Raw genomic sequence first — 20,383 nt, forward strand, 5'->3', positions numbered from 1 at the left:
GCTCAAACCCAGGATTATTAGCCTGCACTACTGCGGGGCACTTAAGTAGATGGACATCTACAAACTACACCTCCTTAAAAACGGAGGTCTCCTCTATCTTTGTACTTATAAGGGCATTTCATTATTTCATTTGTGACATTCGCTAACCAACCTGTCACTCTTTGAATTCCTTGAACAAGTCAGCATGTCTGTTGGAGAGATGCTTTGCCAAATTAGACGTGTTGGCTCCACTGGTCTGCGTGGGTGTAAAACATCTATTACACACAGGCTTTGTGGTGTCTGGGGGTTTACCCTGACTGTCGTCGATGTAAGCGAAATAATGCTGTTTTCGCTCCGTGCATCATGCTTTGTCAACAAGCTGTGGACGAGTCTGCAAAACTAGCATCTGAAACGTTAGCAGCCATGGCTCTCGTTCCGCTTCTCACCATGAAAGAAAGCAAATGTTGGACTTGCCCACAATGCCTCGGTGGGAGTGGCACCAGAGCTTGGAAAAGCACACACACAAACCCCCTCATCTGCAGTGAAGTTAAAAGTTAAAACGCTGTCATTCATAATGCATTGGTATTGATGGTATTAAAGGTGGTAGTTTATAGTTTTGAACAGCTGGGTACCGCTGTACTTTTCTAGTATCGGAGTTGTGTGTTTTGTTGAAGAACTAAAACTGGTTTAATGCCACTAACTAAGGATATTTCCTGTTCCATTATTAAGCAGTTGTGTGGTTTGGAAACCAACAAGGTCCAATTTTATTTTATTTCTTAATATAGATGTCAGTGTAGGGCTGCTATACACTGCTACACAAGGAGCATGCCAATGCCGTTGGGGGCTCTGTGCCTTGCTCAAAGGCAACTCGGCAGTGCTCTGAAGGTGACCTGGCACCTCTCCAGCTTCATGCTTTGCTCTGCACCCGGACTTCCCAACCAAAGTCCCTACAGACTGAGCTACTGCCGCCCCTATCAAAGTTAACCATGGACAAGGAATATGACCTGCACTGATACATTCCAGGGGTGGCTGTGACTCAGTTGGTTGAGTCGGTCGTCTGTAAGGCCAGGGGTTCAATCCCCATCTCGTGCAGCCACAGGTCCAATGTGTCCTTGTGCAAAACACTTCAACCCAGAGTTGCTCCTGCTGCTTTATTGGCGTTCAGATCAACAGGTTCACAGTTGTATCAATGCAGAATGACTTAGGCTATATATATTAAGTAACATTGACAGTTCCCAATGTGAAATGTTATGAATCATTCTGTGTTTGTAAAAACTGTGGAGTTTATCTGTGCTTTTAAAGAATAGACTCTAGATTCATATATATTTCATTAGCGTGGTGGTTAATCGTGGTGCTTTATTTGGCTATTCAGCATGAAGAGATTGGCTTGGACTTGCATGAGAGAAAAATAAAAATTAGGAAACATGACGGTCTGCTATCCAAGGCAAGCTGCATTTTGGAACAGCGTGTCTGATTTTTGGTTACACAGTTTATAAATTGACAATATGCTACCTCTAATGTAAGACAATGCAGCAGTTCAGACTGTGGTCTAAAACCTCTGACCCGTCCAGTGGTCCATGTCGAGTAAGAGGTCAACCAGGAAATGATCTCATTAAATCAGCACAGAGAGGAAAAAAGCTAAATGAAATGGGTAGATTAAGACTGAAAAAGAGAAAAGGGATTGCAGACCAGGTCACTGAGACACATTGAGGAAAAAGCGACTTCTGATCACTCAAATGCCTCTTTATCTTACTGATTTATTGGTTGAACGCCCCCCTTTACTAACTGAATTTACTATGATATAAAAAGCATCTGATCTACAGTATGTCATACAGTAGTTACTGCGTAAATAAAAACACATTTAAAACACTTGAGAGTAGACAAATAAAACAGGTTGTCAGAACGAATAGATAAACTGTGTGGAACAGCTCTTCATAATTCTCCTTCAACAAGGAGCTGTCAGATTCACCCATCATTTTTCTATGAGAGTAATGACATGTCATAAATTTGGTTTTATTGAGGGAGTGATATTTTTTTGTCACTGTGTACACTGAAACAAAACTGTATTCAAAGTGTGAGTGCAGCCCAGTAAATCATAACATGACACAGTCTAGATATGAGGTACATTTCAAACTGGGATGAAAACAGAGTCAGGACTGATATAAAGCTTAAGATGCAGACAGTGCTGCATACCTTAGCTGACTCACTGTCGATGCAATAGCTCATACGAGCTTGCTCAACAGGGTTCATTCAATCTGTCAGTACACGGCAGTATAAACTTCAAATCTTCTCGCTGATATTTGTGCACTGCTCAAATAGGACCTTCAGATGTTTGAAGTGTGAGTGCTCCATCTGCCTCACTTTCTAGAGGCCAACATGGATCCTTTCTCTCTCGTTCTCTGTTACACCTTTCTGAAGAGGGTATTGGAACAGAAGGCTAGAGTTCATCTGAAAACACACACACTCACACACACACATGCAAACACACACACACACATACACACATCCTCAGACTTTTATTAATAAACACATTTTTCCAAGGCTTGTTTCCACGTCCTTGGTTCTGGCATTGATTGACGCACGAACATGGCTGAACCGTCAGTGGAAGTGACAGATACATTTTGCAGGCTTCACCCACAGGCTGCCAACAAAACTGAAGTCCCAGGAGGTGTGTCAGCATCACATCACACATCACACATCACCCAAAATCTGCCCCTTGATTGGATTTCACCCCATTTCATAGCAGCCTGCAGGGACCTTGTACCAGGTCTTTAATTGGCTACATCAAGGCAGACATGAAAACTTGTGACACACGTGCTGTTATGTGGGTCTTAATATCAAAGTCAAAGTCAAAGTCAAAGTCAAAGTCAAAATATGCCAGACATACAGTGGAATCTAAATTTCGTTTGTGTGAGGGGTGGGTGGGGTCACGCACAATGCTGGTTGCTTTGCGGGTGAGGCGGGTACCGTAGAGGTCCAGAAGAGAGGGGAGTGGGACACCGATAATCCGTTCAGCAGCCTTCACTGTGCGCTGCAGGCTCCTGCGGTTGGCAGCAGTGCAGCTCCCAAGCCACATTTAATGGAAGCATCAACAGGACGATCCTTGTGTATGGTAACAAACTTTGTGCCAGTGATGTTGTTGTAAGAGTTTGCACAGGTATGATTATACATTGAAAATAAGTTCTCTCTTATATATTTGCTAAATTATTGAAAAACCCAAACCAATATTTTTTCTCCCCTTTTAAGGAAAGTATTCTATTATTGAAATCTTTAACATTTTAGTGTATATTATCAGAAAATGCTACTTTTGTGACCCTGATTCAGCTGTTAAGATATGTATTTAAAACCAAAGATCTGTTTTAATGGGTTTTAGTTTCAGCCTGAGGGCAGTGAAACCTCGAAAACTGACTTAAGAATGCTGAAATGTAATTTTTCCATCTCTTTGTCATGGGAGTAAAGGTGCCATAGTTATACAGAGAAGAAAAATTGATTAATCTTTATCCTCAGGGTAAAATGCCACATTCATTTCACTACCAACACGTTTTTTTCTCCAAGTTACACGTGTTTTTGGAATATAAAAGGACCCAGCTGCTCACCTGCCAATGCGTGTTTCGGCTGCAGTCTGAATTTGCAATTCATCATTTTCCTGCTGGCGGGGGTTAATGTTTTTTTACATTTTTATTTTTTACCTTATTGCCAAGAGCAGTAAAAGAACTTTTACTGAATTTATTTATAAATGCCAGTTAACAAGTCCTAGAAAGTGTCACAAAGACTTCAGAAAATATTATTTATGATTTTCTTTAATGGCAGAGTTTTGTAAAATGGCATCCAAAGCCATTTTCCCATATGCACTCCTGAATGTTAAGAACATTTCAGGCAGAGTGACCCTGCAATCTTCCTGGGTCGCTTGTTCACATGACCCCACAGCCTAAGACTGTCCCTGTCGGACAGGAGGAGTCGGGATCTCAGGAGACATGACGTAGAAAGAATGACATGGAAGTGGAAGAACGAAGCAACACAGTCCAGATGTGATTTTGTGCTTTTTATTAATGCTTCGATGTGCAAGTTTGATATATTCATGATATCAACCAAGGAGTGGAGAAGAACATACTGGCGGACAGAAAGCATAATGAAGCAATAACACCGTCGACCCCCTCCTGCTCACTTGTGCTGAGTTTTCCTGTTTATTTCCATATCAGCTCACTTTGACTTCACACAGAAAATGACGGGGCTTTCAGGAACAATTTGGGTAAAATGGAGTGAAAAATGTGTCTGTTTGCGTTCACACATGCAGCGTCAGTTTTCAGGAGTTTTCTCCATGTGTGAAAACACCTTAACAGATAAAAATCTACTGAGGATTATTTATTATTGGAGACAATAAATTACCACAGTATGGAACCATAAATGACATGGAGTCTTATAACAGTATGGTTAAAGGGATATATACTACTGGTTTCTCATGATTAAAATTAAGAATGCTACAAATGACCAATAATTGTGAAGGCTTTTTGGAAGCAAAATCCAAAGAGCTGTCACACATCTTTAGGACTTTACTGTACTTGACTGCAAATGATAGCTTCTACACTTAATTCATCATCCGTCTTAAAATAAACAAACAAAAGATAAGAAAACCAAATCTTATACTTTGTAAAATATTGTTTACCCTGAACAATCCCCAAGACTGAATACTCTGCTGGGATCTGATTATTCATGGAGGGAAAGCAGATTTCCAGCGAGTCCCTCAGCTTTGATCACTCAATTTTTGTTTTAAGACGGCAAATGGTACAAATGTGTGTTGAATTCACATTAGGGGGAAAATCTGCTCCGTTCTAAATTAATGAGCTTATTATCACATAATTACAAGATATGTGTGCATGAAAAATAAATCATTGAATCTGTTTTTCTGACTTATGAGATAATACTCTCTGAATTCAGAGTATCAAGGTGGAAGCGGTTCAACACCAGGACCTCAGTTACTCTCTGTTGGGATACATTATTTTGAGCCTCTCTTGAGTCACCCCGTAGTCAGACAGAATGTATTGAAGATGCATCAGGTTATATCAGTGGAGCATATCAGATGATTCTAACTGTTTACAGCGGAGTTTGCGTCTTGCTTGCGCAAAATCGACAAACTAATAACATTATCATCGTTGTTACCTATCAGCTGAGTGATGTCACTTAATCTGCATTAATCAAGTAAAATGAAAACACAGTAAGACTGGTAAGGGCAATGTCGTGGACAAAACAGTCAAGGCAAGAGAACACAGGTTAAAAGTTCAAAAGTCAGGTTTCTTAATTCAAAAATGATTTTTAACAAAAGCAAAAAGTAAGTGAATCAAAATATTCAAGTAGAGGATTTGTTCAAAGAGGTCAAAATAACATAACACTAGTGAAACTTTGTGCTAACTGAACAGGAGATGAACTCAACGAACAGACCTAACAGAATGAGACCCGAGGGGGATATTTAAGCCAACTGACCAAACCAAACCCAACGCACAGGCGAGGACTTCACACAACATAACTAAAAGTTAACAAGGTTGAGGAGCCCAGATCCTCCCATGCTGTCCGAGCACTTGGTATGGTCCTCTTCCACAAAGCCAAGCTCCACCCTCAGCCTCATCCTTTGTTCAAACCAGGAAGGAGAGCACGTCAGCCAGCTAACTCAAAAGAAAAGAGAAATTAATAAATAGAACTTTACTTGATAAACAAGTAGTGACAAAATAAATCCGCTGTGTGTACTTAAATCTAAAGTTCTAATAAACCAATGATTAACCAAACATAGTGAGTGTTGTGGTGAGTTGTACGGCCTACAACCTTTTACTGTGTCCATCACAGCCAATTTTAAATGTAACACTTTTCCAAAACGTATTTTTGGAAATTAGTGATGTAAAAATAAAAGTAATACTGCAGGACAAAGAAACCTTTAAACACATGCACAAATAAATACATACTGACCAGTGTCTTTCCAGAAAAGCCTTCTTTAGGTTCTCAGGTGTTCAGGCACATCCTATTCCTTTCCCCAAAGTCTTATCAAGACATGTTTTCCTAAACCCTTTGCCTATGAACAGACCTGCAGTGTTTGCACTTTGCTCCAGTTATTTTCACCCAAGTAACAGATTGTTTCGTCTTGTTCGCCACGCTTTGTCAGACCTGGTTTTTGAGCAGCCCCGGCTTCTTGTTCTTCTGTCCGGATAAGCCCTAAAGGCAACAACAACAACAACAACAACACAACAGCATCGACCTCCCAACTCCCTGCGTGCTCCTGCCCTCCTTCTCCTATAGAACATTGTTTGCAGGGCCTCATTACTGTAATTAAAGAGACAAGAACGACCTAGCTTCCATTCTACACAAGAACTATACGTCTCCCCTTATGCTGTTGTATTGTTTTCTGAGGGCGAGTAGGAGAGCCTGGAGGAGTCAGGGGACGGCTTTGATCCGGGGGTTCCTTGCTTGAGAGTTGGGAAGCTGAAATGAAAGACTGATAAGGTTAGAAGGAGTTCAGAAGAGGAAGTTTTTAGCTTGGAGCAGAAAAGGTCACAGAGTCATCCTTGCTCTTTGCTGTCAATCTGAAAATGAAAGGTCTTGTTCGTCAAATCTCACTATGATAAAGAACACTCCCAGAAGCTCTTGGCATGCAAGTTATCTTTTACTTAAAAGGAGAAGAGATTTTTGTTTTACTTGGGTTTTTTGTCTGAATTGCTTCAGTTCAAGTTTTACCCTGTTACAGGTTTTTTTTAAGGCTTGAAATTCATTTCTTTGATCATTTGATGCGCTGTGGTTCAGATATCCCAAATAGCCTGAAGACAGGTAGGCAAGCCTCCCCCACAGAGCTGTGATATGTCAAAGAGATTTCAGTAAAAGCTCTGCAACGGCAGCTTTTGATTGACTAGATGCGTAAAGATGGGGGGAAAAATGTTCTTTTAAAAATATTCATTCTGTTGAGAGTGTTGAGATGAAGCAGCTAACCGGTTTTACGGTTAATCACAGTTTAAAACGTCACTAAAGGCTCCGCGCACCACATGTTTCTGTTGTCCTTCTCAAGAAGGGGGCCCTCAACATTAATTGTGGTGCAACCTGCACAAAACGAAACCAGAGGGACACCAGCTGTTGTTCATCAGCAATACATGGCATCCTTTTCAAGCTACGCTACATTAGCTTTACCGTGACAGAGGGAAACAAGTGAAGACCACAGTGTGGGAGCATTTTAAGTTCACCAAGAATGACCAGGAAGACATTCATGACAAGAGAGCCCCTGTCTGGAAAAAACATGCTGGAAAAAAGTTTCAGTGAACCAACCTTTTAGTCCGTATACTGTAGGGTGACTTCTTTTAGCCAATTAATATATGGACATCTAAAATGCCAAACCTGAAGCTTTAAAACAGTCTTTTCACAAACTTGTTGGTGGCATTACCATCGCTACTTCCACTATTTATAAGCAATCTATGGCTGCACCCAAGAAGGTATTTTTATAAGTGAGAATCTCAGCTCGCCACATTACTGAAATAAAATCAGTGTAACCAAGGTGTTTAATCTGATAGGGGTAAAGATAAAAAAAAAAAAAAGGGTATAATGTTTGAAGGTGAGGTAAAGATTTGGTTCTTTAAATAAGTTGAGTATACATTACATTAGCTTGGGGTGGGGGGGAGGGGGCTTGCTCAGTAAGTGAAGGCCAGCACAATTATCAGCAAGAAGCAAACTGCCACAACAAACTTTACTGAGGCTCTCATGATGGGGAACGATAGCAGCTCCATGCTGGACCTGCTGGAGACCAACGATGAACCTCTCCATCTCCCTAAACGACATGCCTTAGTTGTAACCCGACTGTTGGAGGATGTCGATGCTCTTTGGGTCATTTCTTTATATCATGACAGGTTGTTGAGGACATAATGTTGATTTTTTTTTTAATGGACTTTTTTTTTTTTATTAATCCTATCAGATAAAAAAATGGTCTCAACATTTCCCTAATACTGCAGAATTATAACAATTATCCTGACAAACAGAGTAAAGGCACAGGTTCTTAGTGAAGTAGTCCCACAAAAACAAGAAGAAGAGTAAATTATAGCAAACCTTAAATTCTGGAGGAAATGGTGATCATCCGGTTGAAAGAAAAGGTTGGGATTGTGGGTGTAATTGTGGAATAAATTCACCCTGTAAAACACAATTTTGTAACCAGAAGTTTGTGTTTAATGTCTGCATGGTCAGTTTTGATTTTAAACTTAGTCAAGTAAACGGGATAGTTTTATTAAAATTCATAGATGGAGATGAGCTCACCCATTATTAAAGCACCAAACTGTGTACCCATGGTTCATTCATGACGGATCAGACCACTCAGGCAAAGAAAACAACAGGTTCTATAGACAAAGCAGAAAAGTATAAAAAGCCTCTGAACTCTTAAGTCTCATTACGGGTCACATCGCACACGTATTCAGAGACACATTTCAATTTCAGAGATGTCTAGTCACCCCCGTTTGGAGCCACTGACATGGAGCTAGTTACCGTTCACTCGGAGCAAATAAGAAGAGACGCAGGTGTACACTGGCGCTCGACTCAGAAAGCCCATTAGTTCACAGTACAGAGATTACAAAGCTGGCTGTGGCCTAAGCTAGACCTGGACAGGAGAGCAGAGGAAGCAGACCTAATCTGCCTGCTAACAGATGGCTCCCCAATCACACACAGCCACCCGCCTGCCAGCCATGTTGGAATGGAGTGGCCGCCCAACAGCGAGGTTGGAGAGGGCATAGAGGCGGAGGAGGATATGATTGTTATTAAATATGAAATGTCGATCACTTGGAATGAACACACTATTCAGGTTAGGAGGGGCTCAGGGGATTGGTTCTCTTACCTGTGTGAGACAAACAAAGGTTTTCCTGTTTGATTATGGTTCCCTGCATTGCAGATTAAAGAGATGCACTCAAGTGTGGCTCATATCCAGGTATGAACTGCTGCAAAGTATTCAGCTAGTGCTTTACCTTGGGCCTTTCTCAATTCATGCATTTATACGGCCATCACTCACATTGTGTCCTTGCGTCTTAGCTCCTCCCAGGGAGGAATAGAAAGACACATGAAGACAGGGGAGACAAATTTACCAAACGAGAAATCTAACACTTCCTCCTACTCTACGCAGCATCAGTCTGACGATAAGTTGATGACAAGATGCACAACTGATTCACCTGCATTACCCCGCTGAACACCTCATTTAAAAGTGATTTCAAAACCTTTTAGTTTATTTGCTTTGTTTATTTAAATATTAGTGGTAGTTATACCACTATCAATCATCCAAGTTAAACAACATATGACATCCCTCCAAACCATTCATGTCAAGTCTTTGGTCAGAAGACTTGACATACCTCCTTAAGCCTCCTATTTTTCCGTCCTCATCTCCTCCAGTTGCATTTAGGGAATTTGAAGATCCTTCATCAGCCCTTAGATTAGTTTGATTAGTACGGCTTATTTAAACAAACCAAAAGTAAACTTTAAACAAAAGTACTGTCAAATCCGGTGTATAAGACACACTTTTTCATCTAAAAAGTTGCAGCCACCATCACACACTGCGTGTGACTTGACGCGATTAAAAATACATCCTCATTCATTGTGTATTGTACAATGAGCTCCAGCAAAGCACTACATTGCGGCTGTGTTTCTCTGGTTGGTCGTCTCTCAACCGAAAGGTCGGGGGTTCGATTCCACAGCTCCTGCAGCCACGTGTCGATGAGTCCTTTGGCAAGACACTTAAACCCAAAATCGTTCTCCCGCTGCTGTGTCAGCAGTGTGTATACGTGTATGAATGGATTTGTTAAATAGCAGCCTCTTCCATCAATGAGTGAATGCATGTAAAATGTGCTTTGAGGAGTCAGCAGACTATAAACGATCCTCTATTTTACCATTGCTGTTTTTTGACCCCTTTCTGGAAAATGAGCTGAAATCAGTTCTACTTTCCTTAAATAGTAGTTTTCAGGTGTACTCAGTTATACCAGATGCACCACATGGAACAGGTTTAGGGTCATTTTCTGAAACTGCTAAAGTCATCGGAACAACTCTTGATAATTAAAGATCAAATAGACAAGTTACTATCAGCATAGAAAATAAAGATTCTCTTTTTAAGTGTATTTGTTGATGTAAATACCAAATTATAGACTTTGACACAAACATCTTAACTCAAGGTCAATTTATTTTCTCCTCTTTAGGAAATTAAGTGAGGCTCATATTATACATTTTGCCAATTGCTCATTATTTTTTAATATGTACAGTGTATGTTTTAATGTCATAGAAGATGATTTTAAAAGTGAGAAAACAAAGTGTGACAGGATATGTGTTGTTTTATCCTTGGTTTCCACTGTTTTAATACCAGCCCTGGGTAGTTGAAGTATTATTGTAAAGAGTGCAGATGGATCGCTGCTCTGGATCGCAGCGTATGAAACCTGTCAGTGTGCCATGGCCTGCAGCGGACACTAATCCCAGCTGCCTTCTCAATCGGCCGCAGCTAAGCAGCATCCTAACAGCTCAGCACATTACACTATGAAGGCAATCACTTGAAGGAGCTGCTGCTTAATGTGTGCTTTGTACTGTATATGTGTGTGTGTGTGTGTGTGTGTGTGTGTGTGTGTGTGTGTGTGTGTGTGTGTGTGTGTGGATGTGTGCAATATGTGTTAGCCTACAGTAAGGCACTGCATGTGTGTGTGTACCCGCACTGCTCATTAACAGAGAGAGAAGGGATATCTGGTGTAAGCAGTGAGTCAGGTCTGTCAGAGTGTATTAGCCTCCACACCTCTGTAACTGCAGCTGAATACATCAGAATACTCTTTCTTTACGATTTCAGGGTAATTATGTTAAACTACCGAATGGCAAGTGGCAACAAAATCACCACAAGCTATGACTCACAGATTCATTCTGGCATAACTCCCTGCAATGGATCACTTCTCTGGAATGATGACTTGATGTCCCTCGTGTTTACAGCAGTGTAGTACAGCGTTTAATAACTTTTTTTCACACTGTGATTATAAAAGCTTTATGGCTCACACTGTGTTTGTGTGACTCTTTGTAATGAGCGTTGCATCCAGGGAACAATGTGGTGGCTATATAACGCACATTGAAATAACAGTGTATTTGAAAAGTCTCAGGAATCATTCAAGAGGTTTGTGTGTTTTTACCGCTGTCACTCTCCTCCTTAGTCCTGTTTCATATTCGGATCTAGTCCTCTGAGACGATGATGCTGTGGAAGACACAATCCGAACACACGTTATCCCATAGATGCTCCTCACTGTCACTCATTTGCCTGTCCTTCAGTAGTACCTTTGCTCTTCCCTCTTCCTTTATCTCCTAGCTGTCTTCTCCTCACTTGTTCGCCATATCGTTGCAAGTCTGCAAAATCCTCGGTGTTTTCCTTCCATCTGTCAGCACCAGGAGTCTCTGTCTCAGTTAGTGTGTGTGTGTGTGTGTGTGTGTGTGTGTGTGTGTGTGTGTGTGTGTGTGTGTGTGTGTGTGTGTGTGTGTGTGTGTGTGTGTGTGTGTGTACCCACATGAAAAAATGATGTTTTTCGGGAATCTTGCTACAAAAGTGAAGAAGTTTTTCATGCGGTTTGTTGCAACACTTCCAGCTGGCTCAATATAGATAAAAGGTGTTTGAATGCAAACAGAATTCCGATGTTCAACATGCCATCAATATGCGCAGGTCTATCAACACCACCAAAACCCACCAAGATGCCATACACATTATGTAGACTGCTCAGAAAAAAAGGATTCAAATACAACCAATTTAAAGAAAAGCAGAACACAGGAGAAAGTTTGAATACAAACTTTTGAACAGCTCGGTAACACTTTGAGCTTTTCATCAAACCAGGTCTCACTCAAAAGTCTCTCATCATAATTTAACCCGCCAATTGCTCTGTAGGTGCTTCAACGGCGACTGTTCCTGCCTCGCCAAATACCCAGAAAACCCTTGATCAGTAAAATGATCCTCATTTTTGACACCTGAATTACTGGGTTACTGTTGAAGGGTAGGCTGCAAGAGAACTGCGACGAAGGACACGAGAGAATACAGTACAAAGATAGATGGATGGGTGGATGGATAGATAGATAGATAGATAGATAGAATGAGGGAAATTGGTGCATTAAAACAAGTGCAAAATCTGAGCTGCAACAGAGGGACAGAGCCAGATTTAGCAGAGGGGGTGTGTGGGTGGCAGGAAGTGTTTGTGTGTTGTCAGAAACTTGAGGGAACACTGTCCAGAGCTAACAGAGGCCTGGATGTTCTGTATGAAAGGCGAAACAAGCGAGCCTTTTGCTGTGGCATTATTTCAGAGCAAACTGTAGGTGTACCGCTGACACACGCTCAGGCTACTAACTAAATCTCTGCACTTCCGTTTGACACAGGAATCTGGTGTCTTATCCAAATGTATTTTTAACCTTTATTCATCCGAGGAAGGATGTTGCTAAGCACATTTTCTGTTTCCTACAAAGTCCTGATTAATATTTATACAGTCACACAAATTCACACCCACAACTGACACAATGCAATAACAGGCTTTCTCTTCCTCTTTGGCTTTGTGCTTTGCTCATGTGCACTTTATTACAGCAGTGCAGGGATCATTTTCTGGTTTATCACTACTTTTCCGGCCTTATTCAACTACATAACTGTATTTCTTTTGGCTTTTTTTCCCCATGGTATTCCATAGCATGTTCAGTTTCAGTTTTGGACTGTTGACCTCCTGGTCTCATTTTCAGATTTCGCAATGCTTCCACTTAAAATGCTGTCTTTCATTAGAAGTTCTGCAGCTTGCTTTAGGAGTTGCTCTTCCTGTGTTTCAACTGTATGCTTGCACTCAGATATATTGTCTCCAACACGGATTTTCTCTGCATCGACATTAACGCTTCTTCGTTGCACTCTTCTGAAATGTCTGCTCTTGGATTTCTGCTGAGCTCTTTAATTTTTGATCAACAATCCTCATTCAAACCCTTCAGCCATTAGAACACCATGTAGTGCTGACCAATGCAATGATCCGTGCCTCACAACGGTTGTGTTTGCTTCAGTTTCGTATGGCTGATTTCTCTCGAACAGGGTTCATCCATGCATGCCCTCAAGTTTAATAAATATTTTTCTCAGGAAATCTGTACAAGCAGCAATGTATCTGTGAGCGAGCATACAGTTTTTGCACCGGCAGAGCCAATCCAAGGGCAAGCAGCGTCTATTTTAAAAGAGAGGAGTTTTTTAGGAAAAGGACATGAAATCAATAAGTCACACTCTCAAACTGAATGACCACACTCTTGAATATGGAAATACTGAATATGATACATGTTGCCCAGGTTCTGTTGGCCAGCATAGCTTCACAACAGCAAAATCCATTTTGATATTCAACAATGGAGACTGTGATGTGCTGATGTTGTGTGTCACTTCAAAATGGCTCTCCAAGGCTGTTTTACTGGTAGCTACCGATCCCCAATGACACACGGGGTAGCCTGTCTCTGGTTTTGGGTTTCATGTTGGGCTGGGAATCGGCAAGAACCTTGTGATATATACAGTATGTATCACCATACATGGATTGAAAAATTCAAATTGGAGCCGAGAATACAGCTTGTTGTGTTAATAAGTCAACTCTATTTGATTCACCATTTCCAATCCAATTTATTAGAACACAGGGTTTTTGCACCAGAATTTAACACTTCCATATTAGTCAGTTTATAAGTTCAGTAGAGTTGAAACACTGTACAACAGTCATACAATACTAAGTTGTTTATTTCTTTTGATGCCTAATTTACAGCTGCTATGCTTTCATGCTTCGTTTTATCTCTTTGAAACTCAACGACCGCTGCTCTCTTTCTTGCTCGCGGCAGCTTTAGCGTGGAGGAGCCAGCCTACTAGCTGAACATCTACATGAACAGCTGCGAAGGTTCTTGTGATCTAAGGAATATATGGAAAATAATCCTTTTAATGTGTCAATGTGGGGGTGGAAAACCAATATAGCATTGAGATATTGAGATACTCTGTATTGATGTTTTACACAGCCCCAACATACGACCTTTAATGTACAATGCTGCTCTTATTTACTTTAAAGGATGTTTTTCCACTTCTGTTGTTGTTTAGGGATTCTACATGTCACATAAAGATTAGATCAGTGTGTTTTCAATGCAATATATCATTAACCCCAGCTGTTTAAAACTTTGAGCAGGTTCTGAAAACTGCAGTGCCATTAAGTTGGCAGGTTATCCTCTTTTTAATAGCAAAGGCTCTATGTGTGTATTTGAAATCTCATAAATAGCCTCCACTGATGTCATTTGAGTCAGCATTGGTTTGACTAAAACCAGGCCTGACTAAGAATTTAAATAGTCAAAACTGATTCTCAGATGTTTTGTTGTTGTTGTTTTTGCGCTCATTGATCCATATTCTTATTTGAGTTTAACCACATCATTAAGCTTTTTATCATTTAGACTTGGATTAACAATTTAATCTGTTACAGGACTTGATCCCTGATTTTTCTCACTCATTAAGTCTGCATTTATGTAACCTTCAAACAACATTACACATGTCCAATACAGCAGGCACACACACTGACGAGCCAGTGTGTGCAAGTCAGACCACCAAACAAACAAAGTCTGTTAAATTACTGTTTGAAGATTTACTTCAATAACAATAGACAAACTCCACATAGCTGGAATGAAGTGATTGAAAATGAAAATAGGCTATTTGAGGTTGTAAGTCAGAAGGAACTGTGTCAGTGAAACAAAAGTAATATGCTTTTAGTCAGGCATACCAAAGTCTTAACAGCAGCATAATATGTCATTACATAGCAGGGGAGGCACATGTCGACTTAACTGGCCTGTACTCTTTTGTGATGCCATATGAAGCAAAGCAGAAGCAAGTAGAGGGATGTGCTATTGTGGAAAATGACAGACGTTGTAATTTTTGTGGGATTGATCAAAATGCATTGACACACACTTGTGCAAAAAAAAACAACAACTAGAAAGACAACATAGTGGCCTATCACCATGAATTGGCATTTGCACTAGTGGCATCATCTGCCTCTTTTTAATTCAGATTTCGACTCTTTAATCACTTTCAGTTTGTCTTCATTTGGGTCACATCAGAAATCCATAAATATAAGGGATAATCCCAACATTTTCTGATTTATTTTAATACTAAAAAGAACATCTTGAATAAGGAATCTGAGTTGTGCACTTGTCCCTGTGAGTGTTTTATAATGAGCCAGTATAGGCAGTGTAAAGGGCTGTACAATTTAGAGGTAGTTGGATTGGCACTCATATTATCCAGCCTTTTGAATCAGCTTCTCTGTACTCATATCAGCAAAACATGTTGCAGTACTTACAAGACAAAGAGTTTACATTGACAATTGAAATGTTAATCTGTCCCTATTCCAAACAAGTATCCTACTGTGTACTGTCTGCATAGCTGCACTGATGTGTGCTGTCAGCCGTGTAACCTTGTCTCTGCCCATTCTTTCAGGTATGCGTATCCTGGTGACTCTGCTGCTGGACACACTTCCCATGCTGGGCAATGTTCTGCTGCTCTGCTTCTTTGTCTTCTTCATATTTGGCATTGTTGGCGTCCAGCTGTGGGCAGGCCTTCTAAGAAACCGCTGCTTTGTAGAAGACAACTTCTCCTTGTAAGTTCTATTACAGTATACATATCAATATTCTAACCATGTCTTTGTTCCATTGTTTATAGAATATTCCAGTTTCTATTTCATGTTTAAAAAGTAATTTGCATGAGAATGAGCTCTTTCTTTGTGAGGTTAATTTGAATTCTTGATCTCCTTTCCATCTGTCAGATATAATGTCAGGAAAATAAACTTATATACTGCACTTCTCTTGAACTTTTAGGATCTTAATGAATTCTCTTTGACTCAAAATCTTTCAAGTATAAGGGGATAAGTCTCATGAATCATTTGGCTGAAACACCACAGAATGAAATGATGGATTCTTAGGGTCATGTGCAAAAACTGAAACATTAACATACAGCAAAAAAAAATTCAAAGAAACACCAACATTCATTTGGTAACATTTTGGCTAGATGTTTTATTTTTTTTAACCATCATTCAAATTGTTTAAAATGATCAATGTGTTCTCCACTGAAGCCAGTTACAATGGTGGGTAGATATGTGGAAAATAAAACATCAAAACAAATTAATCTACGTTAAAAACTCTGTATTCTCAGATTGGCTTCCAAAACTGAGATAAATATTTTGTTATTTCTAACAAGCACAAGGTGGCTGGCTGCTCTTCATCACTATCACAAATAGGCCAATCAAAGTACAATGTAAAACTATAGGCTAAACCTTGACCCCGCTACACACACACACACACACACACCCACACACACACACACTAAACTAGGTCATGCACTAAAGCTAGTGAGGTAATAGATTATAGAGTCCCATCAGAGTGATGAATGGCAGAGTGACAAGTCCTGGACCCTAATGAGAAAGACCTCATGTGGCCCATCACATATAGAACATGGGCACCATGACTTATTCATGTTCCCTGGGTCATCCTGGCTTCATTACTCTCTATAGGATTTATGACATCTCACAGCTGTAATTTAAGATCATGCATAATGACTTTGGTGAACTCGCATATTATTTTTCCACCATCATAATCAAATTTTTGACCTTCTTTTACTTGCAAGGTCTGTATGTCTGCATCTGATGAAGTGTATTTATGTCTGGCTCTAGGTGTAAAGTCATAAACATATCTGTTTAATGCCTGCCTCAATTTTTCTTAAAATCACTGATACACCAGTAACAGCTGTTAGCTATAAATGACAGTGACTATTTATTAGTCTGATTGGGAATACAGGAACGTAAGGAACCATCCATCATTCATCATTCATTCTAGGTGTGATAAATCAAATGTGTTTCTTTCCGTAAATGTTGTTATAGCTCATCACAAGGTGTGAAGCATCTTTTCAGAATGTATAAATAAGTAATACAGTGTAAGGTTGTGTTTCAGTGAAGATTAACTGGTCTGGTTGCTTCAAGTATTTGAGGCAACTATGAATTTAACGAAGCATGCCAGCTGAATTTTCCTTGACAAGACAAGCCAGATTGCAAACAATCACCAGACACAGCATTTATTCCAGACAGAGGAGCACTATAGAACAGATACGCTTAAAGGAGCTGTAGCAGGGGAAAAAAATATGTGTGGCCATTTCACAATATAGATAGGAATCACTGATTAGTTCTTCCTATCTGCTTAAATTGTTGTAAATCTGTGATTAAATGCTTTGCAGGATTTGCAGGGAAATAAAACCCCAATAATTTAGGAATTAATTTTTAAATTCCACCCAGGTTGTGCTTGAAGCCAGACTTGATCACCTCATTTCAAAACATCCAGCATTAACATTCTTTAAAGAGAGACATGTCAGATTATTTTGCAAATCTTTATGTTTATGTTTGAACTTTTTATAGGTAGTCATAGTTAACGAAGCTTTCCTATCGTTTTGGAGAAAATGGTTCTCACCCAAGTACCTATTTGCACTGTCCTTTTTAGTGGAAAGGCATATCATGTAGTAAGATTTTGTATCTATTGAAAAAAGAAATTTCATGTCATATCGCCAACTTCACATTGAAGCCAAAGTATTTGCTGGAATCAAAACTAAGTTAAACTAGAGGCTAAAACCCAAATCCCAGAAATCATGTTATTTGTTTTTACTTGTTTCTATTTAGTATTACATTGTGTCTCAATTAAAATCAGCAGTCTTTTTCCTCCCCATAGCCCTCTTTCTGTGCAGTTGGAAAAATACTACCACACTGAAAATGATGACGAGAACCCATTCATCTGCTCCCAGCCCCGGGAAAATGGCATGAGGGACTGTGGCTCAGTGCCCAAGCTGTATGAGGAGGGAGTCCTACAGTGCAACCTTGACATGTACTCTTACAACAGCACTGACAACACTACATGTGTCAACTGGAACCAGTACTACACCAACTGCTCTGCTGGTTTGGTCAACCCCTTCAAAGGAGCCATCAACTTCGATAACATCTGCTACGCCTGGATTGCCATCTTTCAGGTACTCACCTGAGAGTAATGACAAACAATTAAAAAATAACATTTTGCAGCGACGCTTGGTCTGGCTGATGTTGAAGCCTGTAATACAAGATGGAGACAAAGTGTTAGGAAGGGAGCCTAATTGCCCGAGAGACTGGTGTATCAGAGAAATGGGGCTTACAGGATTAGCAGGTCGCCACAGCTACGACTGCTGCAGAGTTTTTCCACACCATTTGTTTGCTATCTCCATATAATCGGGAAAGCCTTTTGTTGGAGTGTTCAGTCATCCCTGTTCAGCTGAAGGGGGGTAATTATGGAGAGCAAAATCCAGAATGGAGAGGACTTCTCCCAATAGTCTTGCTGCTTCTCCAGTTTGCCATTGTGGGGTAAAGAACACGTGTGAAATGTTAGGGATTGGTTTTATCACCGAGTTAGTATTTGGGACAATCTGGCCCATGAATTATAGTTTTCTATTTTTAATTCTCCTCTCTTTTTTAAATTTGTTGCTTAATAAATTCATTTGTCTCTTTTTCTCTCTATTTCTTTCCCTTTCACCACGATTCTCTGAAGGTGATCACTCTTGAGGGCTGGGTGGACATTATGTACTTCGTGATGGACGCTCACTCTTTCTACAACTTCATCTACTTCATCCTGCTCATCATCGTAAGTGCCACTTTTTGTCTTCATGTGTGTCTGCTGATGATTGAACGAGTGGGCCAATTGGGGGTACAGTTGTATGACCATCCACTGACCCTGTTCCTAATATCATGCACCCCTGCTTGTCCATAGATTGGCTCATTCTTCATGATCAACTTGTGCCTAGTCGTCATTGCAACCCAGTTCTCGGAGACCAAACAGAGGGAGAGTCAGCTGATGAAGGAGCAGAGGGTGCGCTTCATGTCCAACGCCAGCACTCTTGCCTCCCTCTCTGAGCCGGGCTCCTGTTACGATGAACTCCTCAAGTACCTGGTTCACATCATTCGCAAGGGGGCCAGACAAGTGGCCCATGTCTGCAGATTCTTAGCTCGCCGTGCGGGGCTCAACATCCCCGCCACACCCCCGCCAGCGGAGCCCCAACGAAGCCAGAGAAGGAGGAGGAAGTCATCAAGGCAGGGATCCCTGACCGCACATCACATGGTGCACCATCATCACCACCACCACCATCACTACCACTTGAGGAATGGCAGCGTAAGGAGCAGAGGGAGCATCAGGTGTCTGGAGGGTAGAGATTTAGAGGTTGGCGCTCATAACAACAATGGAGGGGCTCTTGCAGCAACTACCAGCACTGGGCATCTTGCTTTGGCCTTGCCGTCTTCTGTGGCTGCAGCAACCTCTGATACAAACCTGTCCACTTTGTCCAATCCTGCTGCTGGAGCTGTTGATTCTTCAGTGGTTCGCAGTGTACTCAACATAGAAACTCTTCGTTGTACTCCCTCTCCCTCAAACCTGGGGACATCCCTGGGCCCCTTCTCCTTGGCCCCAGCTCCCATGTCCAGGAATATGAAGAGAAATTCTGTGCCCTTTGCTGGCCCAGGTCCTAAGAACTACCCCACTCTGCAGGCTCGAGCTCTGGCGGAGTCTAGACGAGGGAGTGTTGCAGGCAGCACTCTGACCAATTTCAGCTTCAACCTGAATATCCCACCCTTGCCCCTGGAGAGACGCCCATCAAGCCTGGTGGAAACACACACTCCCACAGGTAGTCAAAGAGATGTGTTCACAAATATGTTGATCTAAAAAACCATAAATACAACAAAAAACTGCAAAGTAGTTGGTTTTATCCATTAGCTGCATTCCTTTGAGTAAGCTGTCTTAAATAAAAAATGATTTCCCGAGCTCTTGCATAGAGTGTAAAACTGGAAAGCATAATGGGGTTTGAAAATAACAAGAGTGTCTCATTCAGGCACAATAAGTGTTTAATTTCCATAGCAATGTTGAAGCAAATACAGCAAGAAATCACTGGATGTGATCTTTTTTTCAGCAATCACCACTTAAGTGGGGTATTGTATCGACCTGTGGTGATTAAGCCTCAAATTTTAACAGTGTCCAGAGTGGTTTTTTGTGAGATACAGGAAAGTGCTCATTACAGTCAATGAATGTTAATCCCTCATGTTCAAGCTCACTGCCAGCTTTGTTTTCCCCCGGCCAAGTCATAAAAAACAGAAGGCTCAGCAAAAGTCAGGCAAGGTCTGTTCAGCTTGTAGACCTGGTGGAGAGTCTGGCAGCTAGCCACACAGCCTCAGCCTGTGGAGACAAGTCATTACTCATTCAGTGCACAGTGCCCATCACTGTCAAATACACTCCCCCTGACACACAAGCAAGGGCCCACATTTTTTTCTTTAACAAATCATTTTAATTTGATAAGACCAATTGTCTTAACCACTTCAATCATCTAATCACTCTGATTTCA

At 40.9% G+C, this 20,383-nt stretch overlaps 1 protein-coding gene across 18 annotated transcripts in view; it reads left to right on the forward strand.

Moving 5' to 3' along the window:
- The window catches only part of cacna1g (calcium channel, voltage-dependent, T type, alpha 1G subunit), a 247,626-nt gene that overhangs the window by 123,465 nt on the left and 103,778 nt on the right, over positions 1 to 20,383 (forward strand). For all 18 annotated transcript variants that reach the window (XR_010664891.1, XM_065949287.1, XM_065949277.1 and 15 more), the window contains exons 6-9: positions 15,434 to 15,593; positions 17,704 to 17,998; positions 18,547 to 18,639; positions 18,766 to 19,672. Coding sequence is in view for 17 of the 18 variants with exons in the window: in XM_065949287.1 (XP_065805359.1) it covers positions 15,434 to 15,593; positions 17,704 to 17,998; positions 18,547 to 18,639; positions 18,766 to 19,672 (1,455 nt within the window). In the remaining variant the exon portion in view is untranslated. The remainder of the gene's footprint in view (positions 1 to 15,433; positions 15,594 to 17,703; positions 17,999 to 18,546; positions 18,640 to 18,765; positions 19,673 to 20,383) is intronic.

Source organism: Labrus bergylta, chromosome 21 (assembly GCF_963930695.1).
Source record: "Labrus bergylta chromosome 21, fLabBer1.1, whole genome shotgun sequence".
Taxonomy (NCBI): domain Eukaryota; kingdom Metazoa; phylum Chordata; class Actinopteri; order Labriformes; family Labridae; genus Labrus; species Labrus bergylta.